The sequence below is a fragment of the Balaenoptera physalus genome, assembly GCF_965194825.1.
Source record: "Balaenoptera physalus genome assembly, chromosome: 10".
Lineage (NCBI taxonomy): Eukaryota > Metazoa > Chordata > Mammalia > Artiodactyla > Balaenopteridae > Balaenoptera > Balaenoptera physalus.
Window position 1 is genome coordinate 43,985,517 of NC_138889.1, and position 15,740 is coordinate 44,001,256.

General features: G+C 41.8%; 1 protein-coding gene across 7 annotated transcripts in view; it reads right to left on the minus strand.

The window, feature by feature from the left end:
- The window catches only part of FAT3 (FAT atypical cadherin 3), a 717,656-nt gene that overhangs the window by 105,507 nt on the left and 596,409 nt on the right, over positions 1-15,740 (minus strand). For 6 of the 7 annotated variants that reach the window (XM_082409857.1, XM_082409858.1, XM_082409852.1 and 3 more), the window contains 3 exons: positions 12,910-13,185; positions 10,352-10,562; positions 1,442-5,515 (listed from right to left, as the gene is read on the minus strand). In XM_082409857.1, the coding sequence (XP_082265983.1) occupies positions 1,442-5,515; positions 10,352-10,562; positions 12,910-13,185 (4,561 nt within the window). Of the gene's footprint in view, positions 1-1,441; positions 10,563-12,909; positions 13,186-15,740 lie in introns of those variants that run through there. The other variant, XM_082409859.1, reaches the window with a different exon arrangement.

The following is a 15,740-nucleotide window of genomic DNA, read 5'->3' on the forward strand; positions in this document are numbered from 1 at the left end:
CCGCAACAAGAGAAGCCACCGCAATGAGAAGCCTGCACTCTGCAATGAAGAGTAGCCCCTGTTCGCCACAACTAGAGAAAGCCCGTGCACAGCCAAAAATAAATAAATAAAAATTTTTTAAAAACTTAAAAAAAAAGAATGCCTAAGAAGCTTTCTGTCTGAAACCGAATGCAAATAAATCAAAGTTGATGCTTTACTCACCTTTCTTTCCTTACCACTATCACTCATGTCTTTACTGCAGAAACATACATTTCAATGAAAAAAAAAAAACCACAATGAACGGTATCAGACAAAGCACAAATGCATTAAGACCCTTAAACAGAAAACAGCACTAAGAAAACAGTTCCATAAAGAAAAAGAGTAGTGCTGTGGGGGGAGGTGTTGTGGTCCCGAGCAATGACACATACGCTCTTCTGTGGATCTTATTCTGCAGTGATTAATTAACTTTCCCACTAACGTACTTCAGCAGATTCTGTGCCCTGAGGGCATTCTAATTAATTCATTTTTCACTTTGAATAATGTAGTTTTTCTAAAGGGAGGCCACCTGACTACGAGTATGGATGGATTCTTTAAAATCTTTTGGCACTTTGCTTATGTTCTGCCTTTGAATGTCACGACATCAAAATATTAGCTTTAAAACCCCCAAATAGTTTTTAGGAAGACTGCTCCCACACCACCAACCCTCTCCTCTTTGCAGTTTAAGGCCAGTCACCCCCAGAAAGCTATTCCTGATCAGTGACACCCCTTCTTCACTCTGACATGAGATCCTCTGCCCCTTAGAGTAATGGTGACGTTTTTTGTGCACTCTGGGTGACCTCATTTGTCTATCTTGGCTTTCCTATTGAACTGCTATTTACTATCTGGAAAGACAGAAAAGGGATCCAGGAAAATTGTGATGTCAGAAGACATACCCTTTGACTTGGAGTTATAATTTAACATTTTTCAGCAAAAGGTCGAACCATGCCCTCTGATTTGTATATGTGTGTGTTGTGTGCATACACGCATCTGAGTTTTTACTACCAGGAAAGACTTGTAAGTAAAGCTATTTATTCTTCTTACCGCTACAAAAAGTACGAGAAAGGAATATACTTAAAAAAACATACATTCCCCCACCCCCAATCAAAAAGAGCTGTTATTTTCATTTCTTCCACTGAGATATTTGACTGGACTCTTTTTTAAATGATAAAAATTGACTCAAGGACTGGGTACCAATCTGGGTAGTCTGTCATAGGCAAAACAATGAACTCCAAACTAAGGCTGAGTTAGTAACAACTAAAAAACTGACGCTACTCAGATATTTTCCTCAGCCCCAGAGAGGTAAGATAACTTCTCAAACTCTCATCTCATCTTCCTTCTTCTCTCCTACTCTTACCCCTCTGCCACCTTCCATCTTTCTTTAGAAAGCAGAGCACATAGTGAAAACCAAGGGTGACAGACTTACCTGTAATATGATAGCTCACTTGTCGATTGATGTCAGAAGAGTCTCTGTCCCATGTGCTGAGGACAGCTACCACCTCGCCCGGAGGGTCGCTCTCCTTCACGTTCCCTCGGTACACCTCGTGGGCAAAGACCGGAGCGTTGTCATTTATATCCGTCACCCTGACAGAGACCAATGCTGTGGAAGAAAGAGAGAAGGCCTCCCCGAGGTCGGAGGCCACCACGGAGAAGGTGAACGTGGGGTCTGTCTCGTGATCCAGGTCTCTCAAGGTACTGATCCAGCCTGTGTTGCTGTCAATGTTGAACGCTTCCATCACCTTTTCAGGTTGGGAATCTGAGTGGAGGGAGTAGGTGACCTGCCCGTTGGCTCCCCAGTCCATATCGATGGCTCTCACCTGCGTGAGTTTGGTGCCCACAGGCATCCCTTCCATGATGATCGTCTCATAGCTTGAAGTTTCAAAGACTGGCTTGTTGTCATTCAGATCCAGTACCTTGATGTCTACATCCACCGTGAACACAATGTCTACCTTGTCCAGGGGTATAGTGGCTGCTACTTTGAAGTGGAAAGCTGGGCTGATCTCATGGTCAAGACGTTTGTCCAGCTTGATTGTGCCTGTTTCCTGTTCTATGATGAAGACAGCTCCTTTGTTATTTTCCAGCCGCTCCCCGTTAACTGTGCTGAACTTGACTTTCTGAGTGGGCAAAATCCTCAGGGTGTCCACCGTGCTCCCAATGGCTGTATCTTCTGAAATGGTGAAGGAATACTGAGACTGGGTGAAGGACGGCAAGAATGTTTCAGGGGGTAAGACGTGGATGTAGACGGGGATGAGGGAATGCTTCACCGGAATGCCCCCATCCACTGCTTTGACAAAGAAGGACAGCACTGTGTTTTTCAGCTGGTTAAAATGGCCCTTTGTGACCATCCAGCCATTGTCAGGATCGATTTCCAGGAGGTCAGCCACCGAGACCGAGGCCTCGCTATAGAGGGAATAAGTAATCCTTGCATTCGCTCCATCGTCTGGATCCATGGCTTGAACCTGAGTGACCAGGTGACCCCGTCCGACATCTGCCCTGACGCTGGCTCTGTATTCCACTGTCATGAACTGGGGGGCATTGTCATTTTCATCCACCACAATCACCCTCACGGTGCAGAAAGTTGTTCTCCCTCCGCCATCAAGGGCCCTCAAAAAAATACTGATGTCTCCTTCCAGAGGGTTTTCCCGGTCGAGCCTTTCTGTTGTGATGACCTGTCCATTGCCATCTATGAGGAATCGATCCTTAGCAAAGTCATTGATGATGGCGTAGCTGACCTGCCCATATGTCCCTGGATCCCCATCCGTGGCTCGAACGTGAATTACCTTTGTCCCAGCGGCCGTGTTCTCTCTCACCTCAGCTACGTAGGTGCTTTGCGAAAAGGCAGGGCTGTACAGGTTGGCCCCGAGGACCCTGATATGCACCTGGGCAGTGCTAGTGAACAGCCCATCAGAGACGGACACATTGAGACTGTACAGAGGCTCCATCCGCTGCTTCCGGTGGTTGGAGAGCGTGATGACGCCACTCCTGCTGTCCATCAGAAAGCTCGTCCGGTCATTCCCAGATAAAATGCTGTATTCCAACCGGTCAAAATCAGAGCTGTCTGCATCGGAGGCTTGCACACAAGTTACAAAATGGCCCCGGGGGGCTAATTCACTCACATATGACTCATAAATGAGCTGATTAAAGACTGGAGGGTTGTCATTTACATCCGAGATGTAGATATGAACCAGGACCTCGCTGCTCAGTGATGGGAAGCCATTATCTGTGGCTCTGACTTTCAAAGTGCAGTGTTGCACTAACTCATGGTCCAGCATCCGTGCTGTCAGGATTAAGCCACTTGCACTGTCTATGTGAAAATAATCCGTGCTGTTGTAAGTATCCTGGACAATCTGATAATGGACCATTTTATTGTTTTCTGAGTCTGCATCTGTAGAGACAACTTGTAAAACAGGTGTCCCAATGAGAGAAGCTTCTGATAATGTGGTATTGTATGTGGGTTGATCAAAAATAGGGGGGTTGTCATTTACATCATTAAGTAGCAAGTCAACAGTGACTTCAGCCCTGGCCCCAGTAAGGGCGTCACTGGCTCTTACTGTCAACTTGTAAACAGATGTAATTTCATAATCCAAAGGGCTAATGACTTTCAGGACCCCAGTGTCAAAGTCAATGTTAAATTGTTTATAAAGGTCCCCATCAATAATGATGTATATGATGCCCTGGCCTTCTGGGCTGGTGGCGTTGATGCTTAGAATGGGGGTGTTGACGCTGATGTCTTCGTTGATGGATGCTGTATAAAAGGGCTTATCAAATACAGGCATTGCTTTGTTGACAATAGTGATGGGAAGTTCCACGGATGTGGACAAAGAGGGTTTTCCACCATCTTTGGCTAGGATGGTGACTTCATACTCAATGTTGGACAAGTCAGAGTTGAAAGCTTCTTTTAAAATAACTTTCCCTGAATTAGGGTTAATTTCAAAGTGGCCATAGTCATCCTGTAAGAGGTAGGTCACTTCTCCATTTGCACCTTTGTCTTTGTCAATGGCTGTCACTCGGTAAATCAGGGTGCCAGGCTCAGCATCAACTTGCACAGCAGCATAGTAAGGGAGGCCCACAAAGACTGGAGAATTGTCGTTTATGTCTTCGATGTTAACCCTGACCACCACCCTTGCCACCCGCAGATGGTCTAGCTCTCGGCTGGCTTCCACAACCAGCTCATATAACTCTTGTTCTTCACGGTCAAAGGGGACTCCGGTGGTCTGAATGACCCCTGAGGTAGATTTTATCTTGAACTTATTTCCTGGGTTTAAGATGCTGTATTTTAAGGGCTCATTAAGGCGATTTCCCACTGCATTGACAATAGCAACTTTGGTTATGTTCGTGTTGTTCTCTGAGATGGAGGTGGAGTAAAAGCTTTGTGTAAAGTGGAGGCCGCTGTCCATGGCTTCTTTAACCAAGATGGTGACCATGGAAGTACTATAGAACTTTCCATCAGACACCTTAACTATCAGCATGTAGTGATCTTTGGAGAGGTTGTTATTTTTAATAGTGAGCACTCCACTATTTGAGTCAATTAAAAAATGATCCAAGCTACCTTCCATTAGGCTGTACGTCAGTTCTGGCGGCACCTCGGAGTCAGGATCTGTGGCACTAACTTTCAGAACCTCCACTCCGACATAGGTAGGTAGAAGTAAGACAGTCTCAAACACAGCCTGAGTGAACACAGGTGGGTTGTCATTCACATCTGTCACTTCTATGTTGACTTCAACGGGACTCTCTGCCGTCAGCTGGGGGCTACCACTGTCTCTCACATGCACATGAAAATGGAAATGGGCGATGGTTTCATGGTCCAGGTTGGAGATTGTTCTGATCGCACCTGTGCTGGAGTCCACCGTGAAGAACTTCTTGGCCGTGGACTCAACAATCTGATACACAAGCAGAGCATTCCGATTGCTGTCGGCATCTGTAGCCCGAATCACCAGCGGGCTGTTGTCCAAGCTCCTGACGATGCTATTGATGGGGGCTGCCTCACTTAGGCTACCCGAATACTGAGAAAAGAGAAAAACTGGCGCATTATCATTTTCATCAACAACCTGAATATTGACTGTGACGTTGGAAGCCATTCCTGCCATGTTGGTGGCCTGGACAATGAGCTGATAAGAGGAGGTACGCTCGTAATCCAGTGCCTTCCGTGTGGTGATGACTCCAGAATAGGGATTTATGGTGAAAATCCCATCAACGTTTCCATCTTTGACTTCATAAATGAGGGTGGATTGACTGATGGCAGAGATTAGAATGACTGATGTTCCAATATCAACATTTTCATTTACTTCTGCTTGGTAGTCTTTGTGAGTGAACTTGGGGTGAGAATTATCAGACATGGTGACAGAAATTCGCACAATCGCGGTGGCAGACATCGGCGGGGAACCCTGATCCGTGACTTTGACTGACAGGACAAACTGACCCATTGTTGTCATGTCTGGCTCTTTAGAAACAGTGATGATGCCCAGGACTGGTTCTATCTTAAATGTGTTCCCAGTGTTCCCTACAATAGAAAAATCAACAGGGAAATGAGTTCAAGTGCGTCATTTTCTGAAGATTCACCCTTCATCTTAAAGCTACTTTACACAACATGGCAAACAGCAATTATTCATTTTCACTCCACCTCATCCTGAAATAAAATGAGAGACTTCCCTTTTAGGGGTATTCAAAAGCAACTGAAATGAGTTTTCCAGTAAATTGTGAATTTCAGATCAGTATCTTCTTCATCCAGGTTAACAAGAACAACAACACAGCTCTGTGTACATTCAAACTGGGAAATAGGAGAGTTTGTAGGAAAGACTTTCCTGCTTAGGATTTTCTTATTCCCAGACTAGGCTGGCACATGCCAATGACACTGATAAAAAGACATTTATCCTGAAACCACTGCCATAACTCTGTGTTCTACGTTATAAGAAAGAGGGGTGTAGGGATTTCTCTGGTGGTGCAATGGTTAAGAATCCGCCTGCCAATGCAGGGGACACAGGTTCAATCCCTGGTCCAGGAAGATCCCACATGCTGCGGAGCAACTAAGCCCATGTGCCACAACTGAGCCTGTGCTCTAGAGCCCACGAGCCACAACTACTGAGCCCACGTGCCACAACTACTGAAGCCGATGCACCTAGAGCCCATGCTCTGCAACAAGAGAAGCCACTGCAATGAGAAGCCCGCACACCGCAACAAAGAGTAGCCCCCGCTCGCCACAACTAGACAAAGCCCACACGCAGCAACGAAGACCCAACGCAGCCAAAAATAAATAAATAAATTAAAAAAAAAATAAAAAAGGAAGAGGGTTGTAGGAATCGCTTCAGAACATTATCATATAGTCATTCGGTTTAAGACTCTCCCAAAGGTAAGCTTTGCTACATGGAATTGGTATAGTTTCATACATATCATCAAAACCAACTTCATCCCAAACACTGCTTGGTGACGGGGGTTTGTTCAGGTATGGAGAATTCTTCTCAAGTCACCATTTGCTTTGTAAGCTGTGAGAATTTTTTCTGACTCGCCTTCTATTCTTCACTCCCCTACACCCCAACACACACATATGCACACACAGACATAAAGGTGGACACAAAATGTATAAGGCAGTTGTTCCATCTGTAACCATTCTATTTGCTCAATTTTTGAGACGTTTCTGATGAAATAAGAAAGTGTTAAAAATCTGAAGCAGCACTGAAACCAAGAACTTGAGCACAATCCTTATGAAACTAAGAAACTGGCATCCCACTTTGACAAACCTGAAATGGGAAGGGCTGTGAACCGTGACACTGTGGAAAAGAGGAGGAGAGAATGGGGAACACAAAACTTGAAGAATGTAAACAATGTGTCTCACAGGTAGTGAACAGTGGGAAGCAGCATTCCTCACCACGTTACTTTTTGCTTCTCTCATGAGGCTTTCCCACACTTCTCAAAGAACACATGCTTGTGTGTCTAGATTTTTTTACATCATAAGTTAAAAGTTTGGTTATTCAATTATATCTGAATTTTTCTTTCTTTTTGAAGTGCTATAGTATGGCAACATACAGAGAGTTTAAATGTCATTATCATTAAGATAGGCTCCAGGATTGAGAGTGCAGTTAGACAATGTGTTTATTGAAATATACAATACATACAGCTATTTGCACACTTCTTACTACATACTTATTACCTAAACTTTTCCATGTCTGAAAACAAAAATGTCATGTTCATATAAAATCTATTTCTATAAGATGCTTATTTCTCAAGAGGGAGCAAGTCCAAGAAAGAGATAAAGAATTTGATTCTAGACCCCAAATATGAATATTAAACAAAATTATCTTTGACGTCAGCAGGATTTTTTACTTTGCCACCTGAACATGACCATTTTGTGGTGACAACAAGAAGGTCAATGAGCTCATGAACAAACTTGCAAATTTTCAATAAATAGCACCGTGGAATTACACGTGATTCCAATATTCGATTCATAGACCCTCACAAGGAGGCAGGAATCATTTCACTTTAGCATCTCAGGGGAGGAAAATATAGAGATACCTGAGTAATGGTCACCTTCCAGCAGTGGCACCAACATGCAACCCTGAATGATGAATGCCACATCCTCATTATGGTGTCCCATGTGGAGTTTTGAGGTGAGTTCTTTCTTACTCCAGGCTCGTACATACACAGCAAGATATATATGGCAGGGATGAAGGAAGGCCAGCTTCTGACCTTGAGTAGAGCTTCTCCACCCTGCTGTTCCATGGCTGCTGACCTGCTTGTTACCCCCTTCCAGGATTCTGTGCTCATACATCAGGTCCAAATGGGCTCTTTGCCTCTTTCCCTCTTCAATGCACTGTCCCATTTTCTTAGAATCCACTTCCTGTTTATTCTCTTCTTCTGTACTTAAATCTTTGGAAGCTAATCTCTGCTTGCTTTCTTGGAATCTATGACTTCTTATAGACTTTTGGCAACTGGGCAAAAGCTGTGCTGACCTTACTTATCATTATTAATCTGGTATACAGCACAGTGCCTGGCACAAATAAAAGGTGCTCAATAAATATTTGTTGAATGGTTGAGAGAGGTAGATCAAAAAAGATGTTTAAGTCTCTATCTGTATATATCTTGGGGTCCAATATGCCCCCATCCTAACTCAACGCTTTCTTAGTCCTGGTCTCTCCTGTACTGCCCAGTCTCAGAGTCACCCATGAGCCACTGTTGGCACCAAACATCGAACCTGAACTAAATATAAGACTCGAAGTTCTGCACTTGAATTCCACCTCAGTCTTTCGGGCCAAAATGAAAAGGTTCAGTAGTTACTTTAGGCCAGACAGGGGATAGGAAATGTATGGCCACCAGTAAATAGAGTAAAATCTTGCTTCTCTGAGGTTTTTGAGAGCACTTAAATAAAACATACACTTTATACGAACCTCTTGTTATTTGATTCAAAGTCCTGAACTATCTGGGATCTGCTTGTATCCTACCATGATCCGTGAAGAAACTTGACTTAACTAGACCCAGTCCAGGTCAAGTGTAGGTCTGTCTGTCCTGTAATTCTCATTAGCTTTTTACACATCCAATCAAAGGTTATTTTTTGAGATACCAAGCATTCCTGTCGGTTTTCTGGAAACTCGAGTTTTCTATATAAAAGATGTTTTAAGGAAATAACTTTTCTCTCTAGTTTTAGCCAAATGTTGAAGAAATGACTGAGTCCTTTCTCTATGTTCAGCACCCGGCTATAGTCTGTGGAAACTGAAAGATAAGCGAGGCAGAATTTTCAGCTGGGTGGTAAATTACTCTTAAATTACTCTGAGAACCTCCAAATTTGGTTTCAAAATGTCTGGCTCTCTGAGAGGAGTATATGTAGTAGCCTTCATGACAAATATAAAAAAGCAAGTACACACGCAGACAAATGCTTAGAAGATGTTAAGAAAAGTAGAAATAAAACCCTATATCAAAATGATTACAATGTCATGAAACAATGTATATGCATGAATGAATTACAAGAAAAGAAAAAATACATAAGATTAGGGGAAAACTATAGAACGGACATAAAGAGTTCTTGGGTTAGGTGACATTTCCTGTGGCATTATTTAAATATATGTATTTTAAAGTTTCCCTATATTATTTGTGAAACTAAAAGAACAAGGACTGTGTAAGGAAATGATTAAAATATCCTCTGATAAACAAGAGATGAAAAATAGCGTTTTAAAAAAGAATACTGTCAGGCTTTAGGCTAAAAGGAAATTCCATGGAAATCTGCAAAAGAAAGGGGTGAATTCTCTTGCGGTACCTGGCTTTCTGAACCAACATCTTTACTTCTTTTTTGGTATAGAGTTTAGCACAGACTCATGTAAAATGTAGGTGCCTAATAAAGGAAATAGTTTCAGATTGTCATTGAATACGGGGGCTATTTTTAAAGAAAGTCATTGGCTTTTTTTCTAATATTTTTTAGTCCAGAACTGTCATTCTAGCATTCATATTTTAATTCAACCACTCACAAAAATGCTCCATATTTACATCAAGGGAAAGAAGCCTTTCCAGCGCTGGCATGAAAGGAAACAGCATTTGGCATTATGCATGACAGACATAATGTTGCAGACGTTTTGGGAATATGTGGCTTGAATATGCAAAAAAGACAGAACAGGGGAAGGGAAAATAGAGCAGATAAAGGATATTTGTAATTTTTAGGCTCGGAGTCCTGTCTTTGCTTGGACATTCATCTCTTCTGTCATAAATGTTTTCTAACTGTCCAACTGCAAACCATCAGGAAACTACGGTCTTGCTTTCTAGATACTAAAATTGATTTTTTAAAAAAATCTCAAATTTAACAACACGAGAATCTGCATTTATTTATCTGTCAGGTTAAGCAAGCAGTTCAGTACCTACCAACTACTCTGCTACTCAGATCACCTTCAATGAAGTGAGTTTGTGCTAAACCTAACCCTAACCCTAGGAATTTCTGAAGCCCACAGCCCACAGCTCACCTACTGACAAGTAAGCATTGACCTTTAAGATTCAATTCACCGAACTCTCTGGCAGCCCGCAAATGATGGGAGGCTTTGGTTATTTTAGTCTGAGGCCACGGCTTGTTGACCCATCAGTAAAAGCCACCGAGTTTATTACACATTCTTCTCTCTTCTCCATTCCAGAAAAATCTGAGATTGAACACAGTAAAAGGAAACTCCTCCTTCGTTGTCAATGATGGAAAACATATTACTGAAATGCCAAGAACTTGATACACCATCGTTGTGCAAATAGGGCAGTTGCTTGGCCAAAAAATTCATCTGGAGACATTCCAGTGGTAACTTTGTGAACTTTACATGGTGACAAATACTACTGAGGGTCCAATGCCATGCATGACACTGCAATCTGCACCAGCTCTCACCTGCTTCTATGGTATATATGAGTTCTGCATTTTCCCCTTTGTCTTTGTCCAGAGCCGTCACTTGCAGTACAGCTGATCCCAGAGCAGCCGATTCGAACACAGATGCTTCATACAGCGGGTTGGTAAAATAAGGGCTGTGATCATTAGCATCTTCCACGTTCACAATGACTCGGGCCAAGTTTCTTCGATAAGGAAACTCCTGATCTCTGACCTTTAGGCAAAATACAAGAAGTAGTAGGACTAAAATCTTTAAGTTGCAAAGAATTCACCTGGCTGTGCCTAAAGTGAAATCAAAATGAAATAATGCACAAAAACTGCTTGACCCAGTCCCAGGCCCAGAGTAGGTATTCAATAAGCAGTGCACTGATGTCAGGATATCACAAACGCAGCATTTTCCTCTGCGCCCCCCTCACCCTCTACCCCCCGGAATTTGTGTATACAGTTGCTAACGGAATGGTGGATGGAGGCCCTCGTAAAGGGGAAACTAAAATGTGGAATTAATGAATGCAATGTAGCCACTGTCATTCATTCATTCATTCAACACACATTTATTATCATCTATTATCTACCAAGTCCTAGGATTGACTCTTGTGGTTCAGCAGTGGATTAGATACAGTTCCTGACCTCAAGAACCTTATAGTTGACTGGGGAATCCAAACAAGTAAGTAGAAAGATACAAGGCCCAGAGGTAAGTGCCAGAATATGAGTAATTAGTAAGGATGTTAGCCTAGCTTGGAAGAGGTAACAAAAGCAAGTAGAAGTGGTAAAATGCTGTGGGGGGTGGGGGGGTGGGTGCATGGCATATATTTCAGGCAAGAAGAACCAACATGAATAAAGGTCCAGAACTAAGAGAGAACCCTGACCACTGGGAAGATGAACGAAATCTTAATTTTTGAAATGTGAGACCCCAGCACTGTGAAATCACCAAAGAACCTTGCCTGACTGCTTCAAAGTTTTCCCTGGTTTGCATATGGCAGAAGCTTGCAACTAATCAATTTTTTAACTGTAACACATGATTTTGCTATAATTGTATGTAGCATTAATCCAATGTGTGCTTTTTGCTTGTTCAATTTTAGATCCCCTAACTTCAGAGAGATTGGAAGAAATTAGAAAATAGACCAAGAAAAGCTATCAAAGGGAAAGGGGTTTTCAGAAATATTACCTAAAAGGAATTGAGCAAAATGACTAAAAGGGCTTAGCTTGGAGAAAGGCAGCATAAAGGAGTTGTTTGCTCTAAATATTCAATTACATAAATGATAAATGATACAGGGTAAGTGCACTGAATTCTAAGTTTGTTCAGGAAAGAATGAACAGAAATGGCTTGAAGAAATCATGAGAATAGAGTTAGTCACTGGCAGTAGATTTCTGCTCCTGAAGAGATATATGCAAAAGCTAGCCGGTGAGCGTGATGAGTTTCCCTGTCTGTAGACCGGCCTGCCCCACCCAAGGACCAAACTTGACTCTGTACTTTGGGATTACTGAAATCTAGGTCTGTTCCAATCGAATGTCCAAAGGTGCAGGGACTTTGTCTCTTTTATATCCTCGGTGCCTAGAACAGAATTTAGTATACAGTAGGTGCTTGAGAAATATCTGTTGAATGAATGGATGAATGGCCAGAGGGATGGATCTGATGAACCCTGAGTCCCTCTTCCGTTCCCTGGAGTCTCATCTGGAAACCATAGCCAAAGGCATGGAACTGTAGTTTCTTCTTGCCCAGAGACTTGGAAAGGAAGAGTAGTACTTAGTGGAACAGTACTTCAGCTGCTTGGGAATTGGTAGCATCTTAGTGTATTTTAAAGCCAATCAGTACAAAGATTACATCTCTGCCATCCTACCTGGTCTTAAGGAACTCAGGGGGGCCCTGTTACGCAGTGGCTGTACAATTGCCCATAGGGTTCTTGGATAGTTAAAGGAACAGGTTTTAGGTCATAAACAAGGGTGTTTATTACTAATCTTTACTTCCCAATTATGTAAACTAGCCAAACTTTGTTTTAAAATGAAAGCATCTTCTACATAATTTGGAGACCCCATGAACCCAAATTCAACATTCTCTGTAGGCTTTGGTGAGTTTTGAGATCTCTTTTGTGGGCCGGTATTTACCACTAGGTCCAATGCCAGTGCAATAAGTAATCAATCAGTTCTCTAAATGCTTCCAAGGACTGAGCATTGTACAGGTTGAATAAATGATTACCCTTGTAATTAACTTCTCAAGGAACTTCTTTTAAACTTTTCCACAAAATCTTCTGGATGCGAACCAGTACAGAAACATGGCCTGTTCCTTCCCGCTCAAATCAGGCTGTCAGCAGCCTTTACTGAGCAGCCACTGTCTGTAGAGCTCATCTAATATTTCAGTTTGGCAAACATATGGAGTCACTATCTAACAATAGTAATTCCTCACTGAACTAAAAAGGCAAGAATGAATGCAACCCTGCAGTTGAAAAGACCAAATTTACTACTACTTACAAAATTCAAGGGCCCTGTACATCTGAAGGCTAAGGCATGTGCCTTGGATGATCAGTGATTCTGCTAGGAGAGCATATTAAGCAGTTTGGTCCTACCATTATGTTGAGTATGTGCTTGTCCTGGGCTTCGTGGTCCAGCCTCTCGGCTGTGTAGAGCACGCCAGTGCTGGGGTCAATCCGGAACTTCCTCATGCTGACAGCATCTATGCTGCTGTGGACAGTATAGCTTAGCTTGTGCTTCTCATCTCTGTCTGTGGCTTCAATCTGCAATATCTCGGTATCTGGAAGCACATCCTCGGAAATTGTCACATCGTAATTTGGCTGAGAGAATTCTGGGCCATTATCATTATTATCCAGCACTTTGATAAATACCTATAGTTAAAAGGAGACAAGAGTGATGACTAATGCCAATTTACTCATTTCTAGTAAAAGAGGCTTCCTCCTTCTCTCCTCCCTCTGTGTTCTTGGATCCCAGCTTCTAGCAACTACTTTAAGATGTAGGAAGATTCTTATGAAAGCACTCTGTAATTAGAGGTTGACGATAAACCTGTAGTTCACATTAGCAGGAACATAAACTGTGAGGATCAATATTCTCATGATTAAGTGAACAGATGAGACAGCCCCTGGGGTGGGGGGTGATAATTCTAGGAGATTATTTGAGGCACAATGTAAGAGATCACAAGGTGACCTTAGTTTGTTAAGTTCCTATTATCTTACATTGTTGTTATGTGCTTCTTATAGTGGACTTAATGTGGAGGCAGTGACAAGATAAGTAACAAAGAGGCAGAGGAAAGGGAGGTGTGAATACAGAGGTGGCTCTCCTTCAGATGGGAGGTGTCTAGCAAAGAACATGGTATTAATGATAGTTAAAATATGAAGTTCCCAAGTTGTTTCAAAAATTTTCAGGCAGATTTTGTAAAATAATAGCTTAATGAACCCTGAATATTCATCACTCAGCTTTGACAATGATCAATTCATGGCTAACCTTGTTTCATCTTTATGACCATTCATCTCCACCTGCTCCCTCATATTGTTTTGAAGCAAGTCCCAGCCATCATATAATTTCAGTGTACATCTCTAAAAGAAGGGACTCAAAATAAACACACACATACACACAATACCACTACTGCATCTAAGCAGAGAAAACAGGAATTCCTTTGTCTTTAAATATTCAGTTGGTGTTCATACTTCTGTAATTGTTTTGTAATGAGTTATATATGTTTGTGTACATGTGCATATATATTTTCAGTTTCTTTTAACCAGGATATGCAAATAAGGCACAGACATTGCATTTGATTGACATTTCCTTTAATTATCTTTTAATTTGTAGGTTCTCTCTCTATCTTCATCGATTTCTTTGCAATTTTTATGTTGTGATTGTTGGCAATCCAAAAATTGAGCCATTCCCTCTTTAGTTCCCACAGTCTGAATTTTGCTTATTTTATCACCATGGTTTTGTTCTACATGTTCCTCTGTCCTGTGTATTTCTTATAACTTGGTAGTTTTATGTAGGAGACAATAAAATTCACATTCAATTTCCTTCTTTTTTTTTTTTTTTTTTGACAAAAATCTTTCATGGGTGATATAGTATATTTCCATCTGGAGAACATAATATCTAGTTCTCTATCTTGTTCTGTGATATTAGCAGCCATTGATGATCATGATATAGATAACATTAATTCATTAAAAATACGAAACAGTAGTGTTTTAATTCTATGATTTCTTCCTCACTTATTAGCTAGAATAGTTCTGAAAAGAAAGTTCCCTTCAATTATTTGGTTACTCTGAAGTACACTTCATGTTGAAAGGGAAGGAGAATTCTTTTCCTTGACCATTTCAAAATAATGAGTTGGTTCTTCAGCTCCTCCCAAAGTGATCAATAAGGTATTTTTTTTCAAGCACCATTATGAGCTCATGAATTTAATCACATCTGATGTGTTTCTGTCCACTGCAGTTACTATATTTATTGATGCACAAATGGTCCTTCCTTGGCCATGGGGAGCCTCTTCAAGTTGGCTTTTGCAGTGTTCTGACACAACCCAAGTAGTCTTTGATAGCTTCCTTGCTTTCCAATAATTTGCTGCTGGTAATTTTTTCAGGGTCATCTTATACATTTTTTCTGCCCCAGTCTTGAATTATCCATTTCTCCAAGAAGTGTTGGTTTCTTTTTAGTTAGAAGTGGCATTTAGAGACCACAGTCTGGTGCTAGGAATGCTTATTGCTGCTAGCTTTGCTATTTTTTCAGTGGACAGAGTCAGGAAAGTGTTTTGTTTTAAACAATTATTTCATGAGTTCATATTGATACTACCAATTCAAAATTAAGTTGTCAACAACCCTGTCTATCAGTGGCCTGGCACCAGCCCTGGGACCCCCCCCGAATCATGTGGCCAGCTGCACTGGGATCCAACCCCATCCACTGTGGGACAGCAGCCACTGCATGTGGCAGGGCCTGGCAGCCAACTGAGCTGACAGCCTACCAGCACATCCACAGTAGTTGAACTTGCCACAACAAAAGACCCCATGCAGCCCACATAGGAGGCACCACTAGAACATATAGCCCTGGTGACAAGAGGGTAGTGTGCAGCTGGGCTGCATAGAATGTCTCCTACACAAGGCTACTTCTCCAAGACCGGGAAACATAACTGAACTACCTAATACATAAAACAAACACAGAAAATAAGGTAAAATGAGGAGACAGAGTAATGTGTCCTTAATGAAAGAACAAGACCAACCCCCAGAAGAAGAACTAAGCATAGGGGAGATGAGCAATCTACCCCCATAGAATTTAAGAGGATGATCATAAAGATGCTTAAAGAGCTTGGGGAAAGAATGGATGAGCAGAGTCATAAGTTTTAACAAAGAGTTAGAAAATATAAAGAAGACCAAAGAGAGCTGAGGAACATGATAACTGAAGTAAAAAAATACTC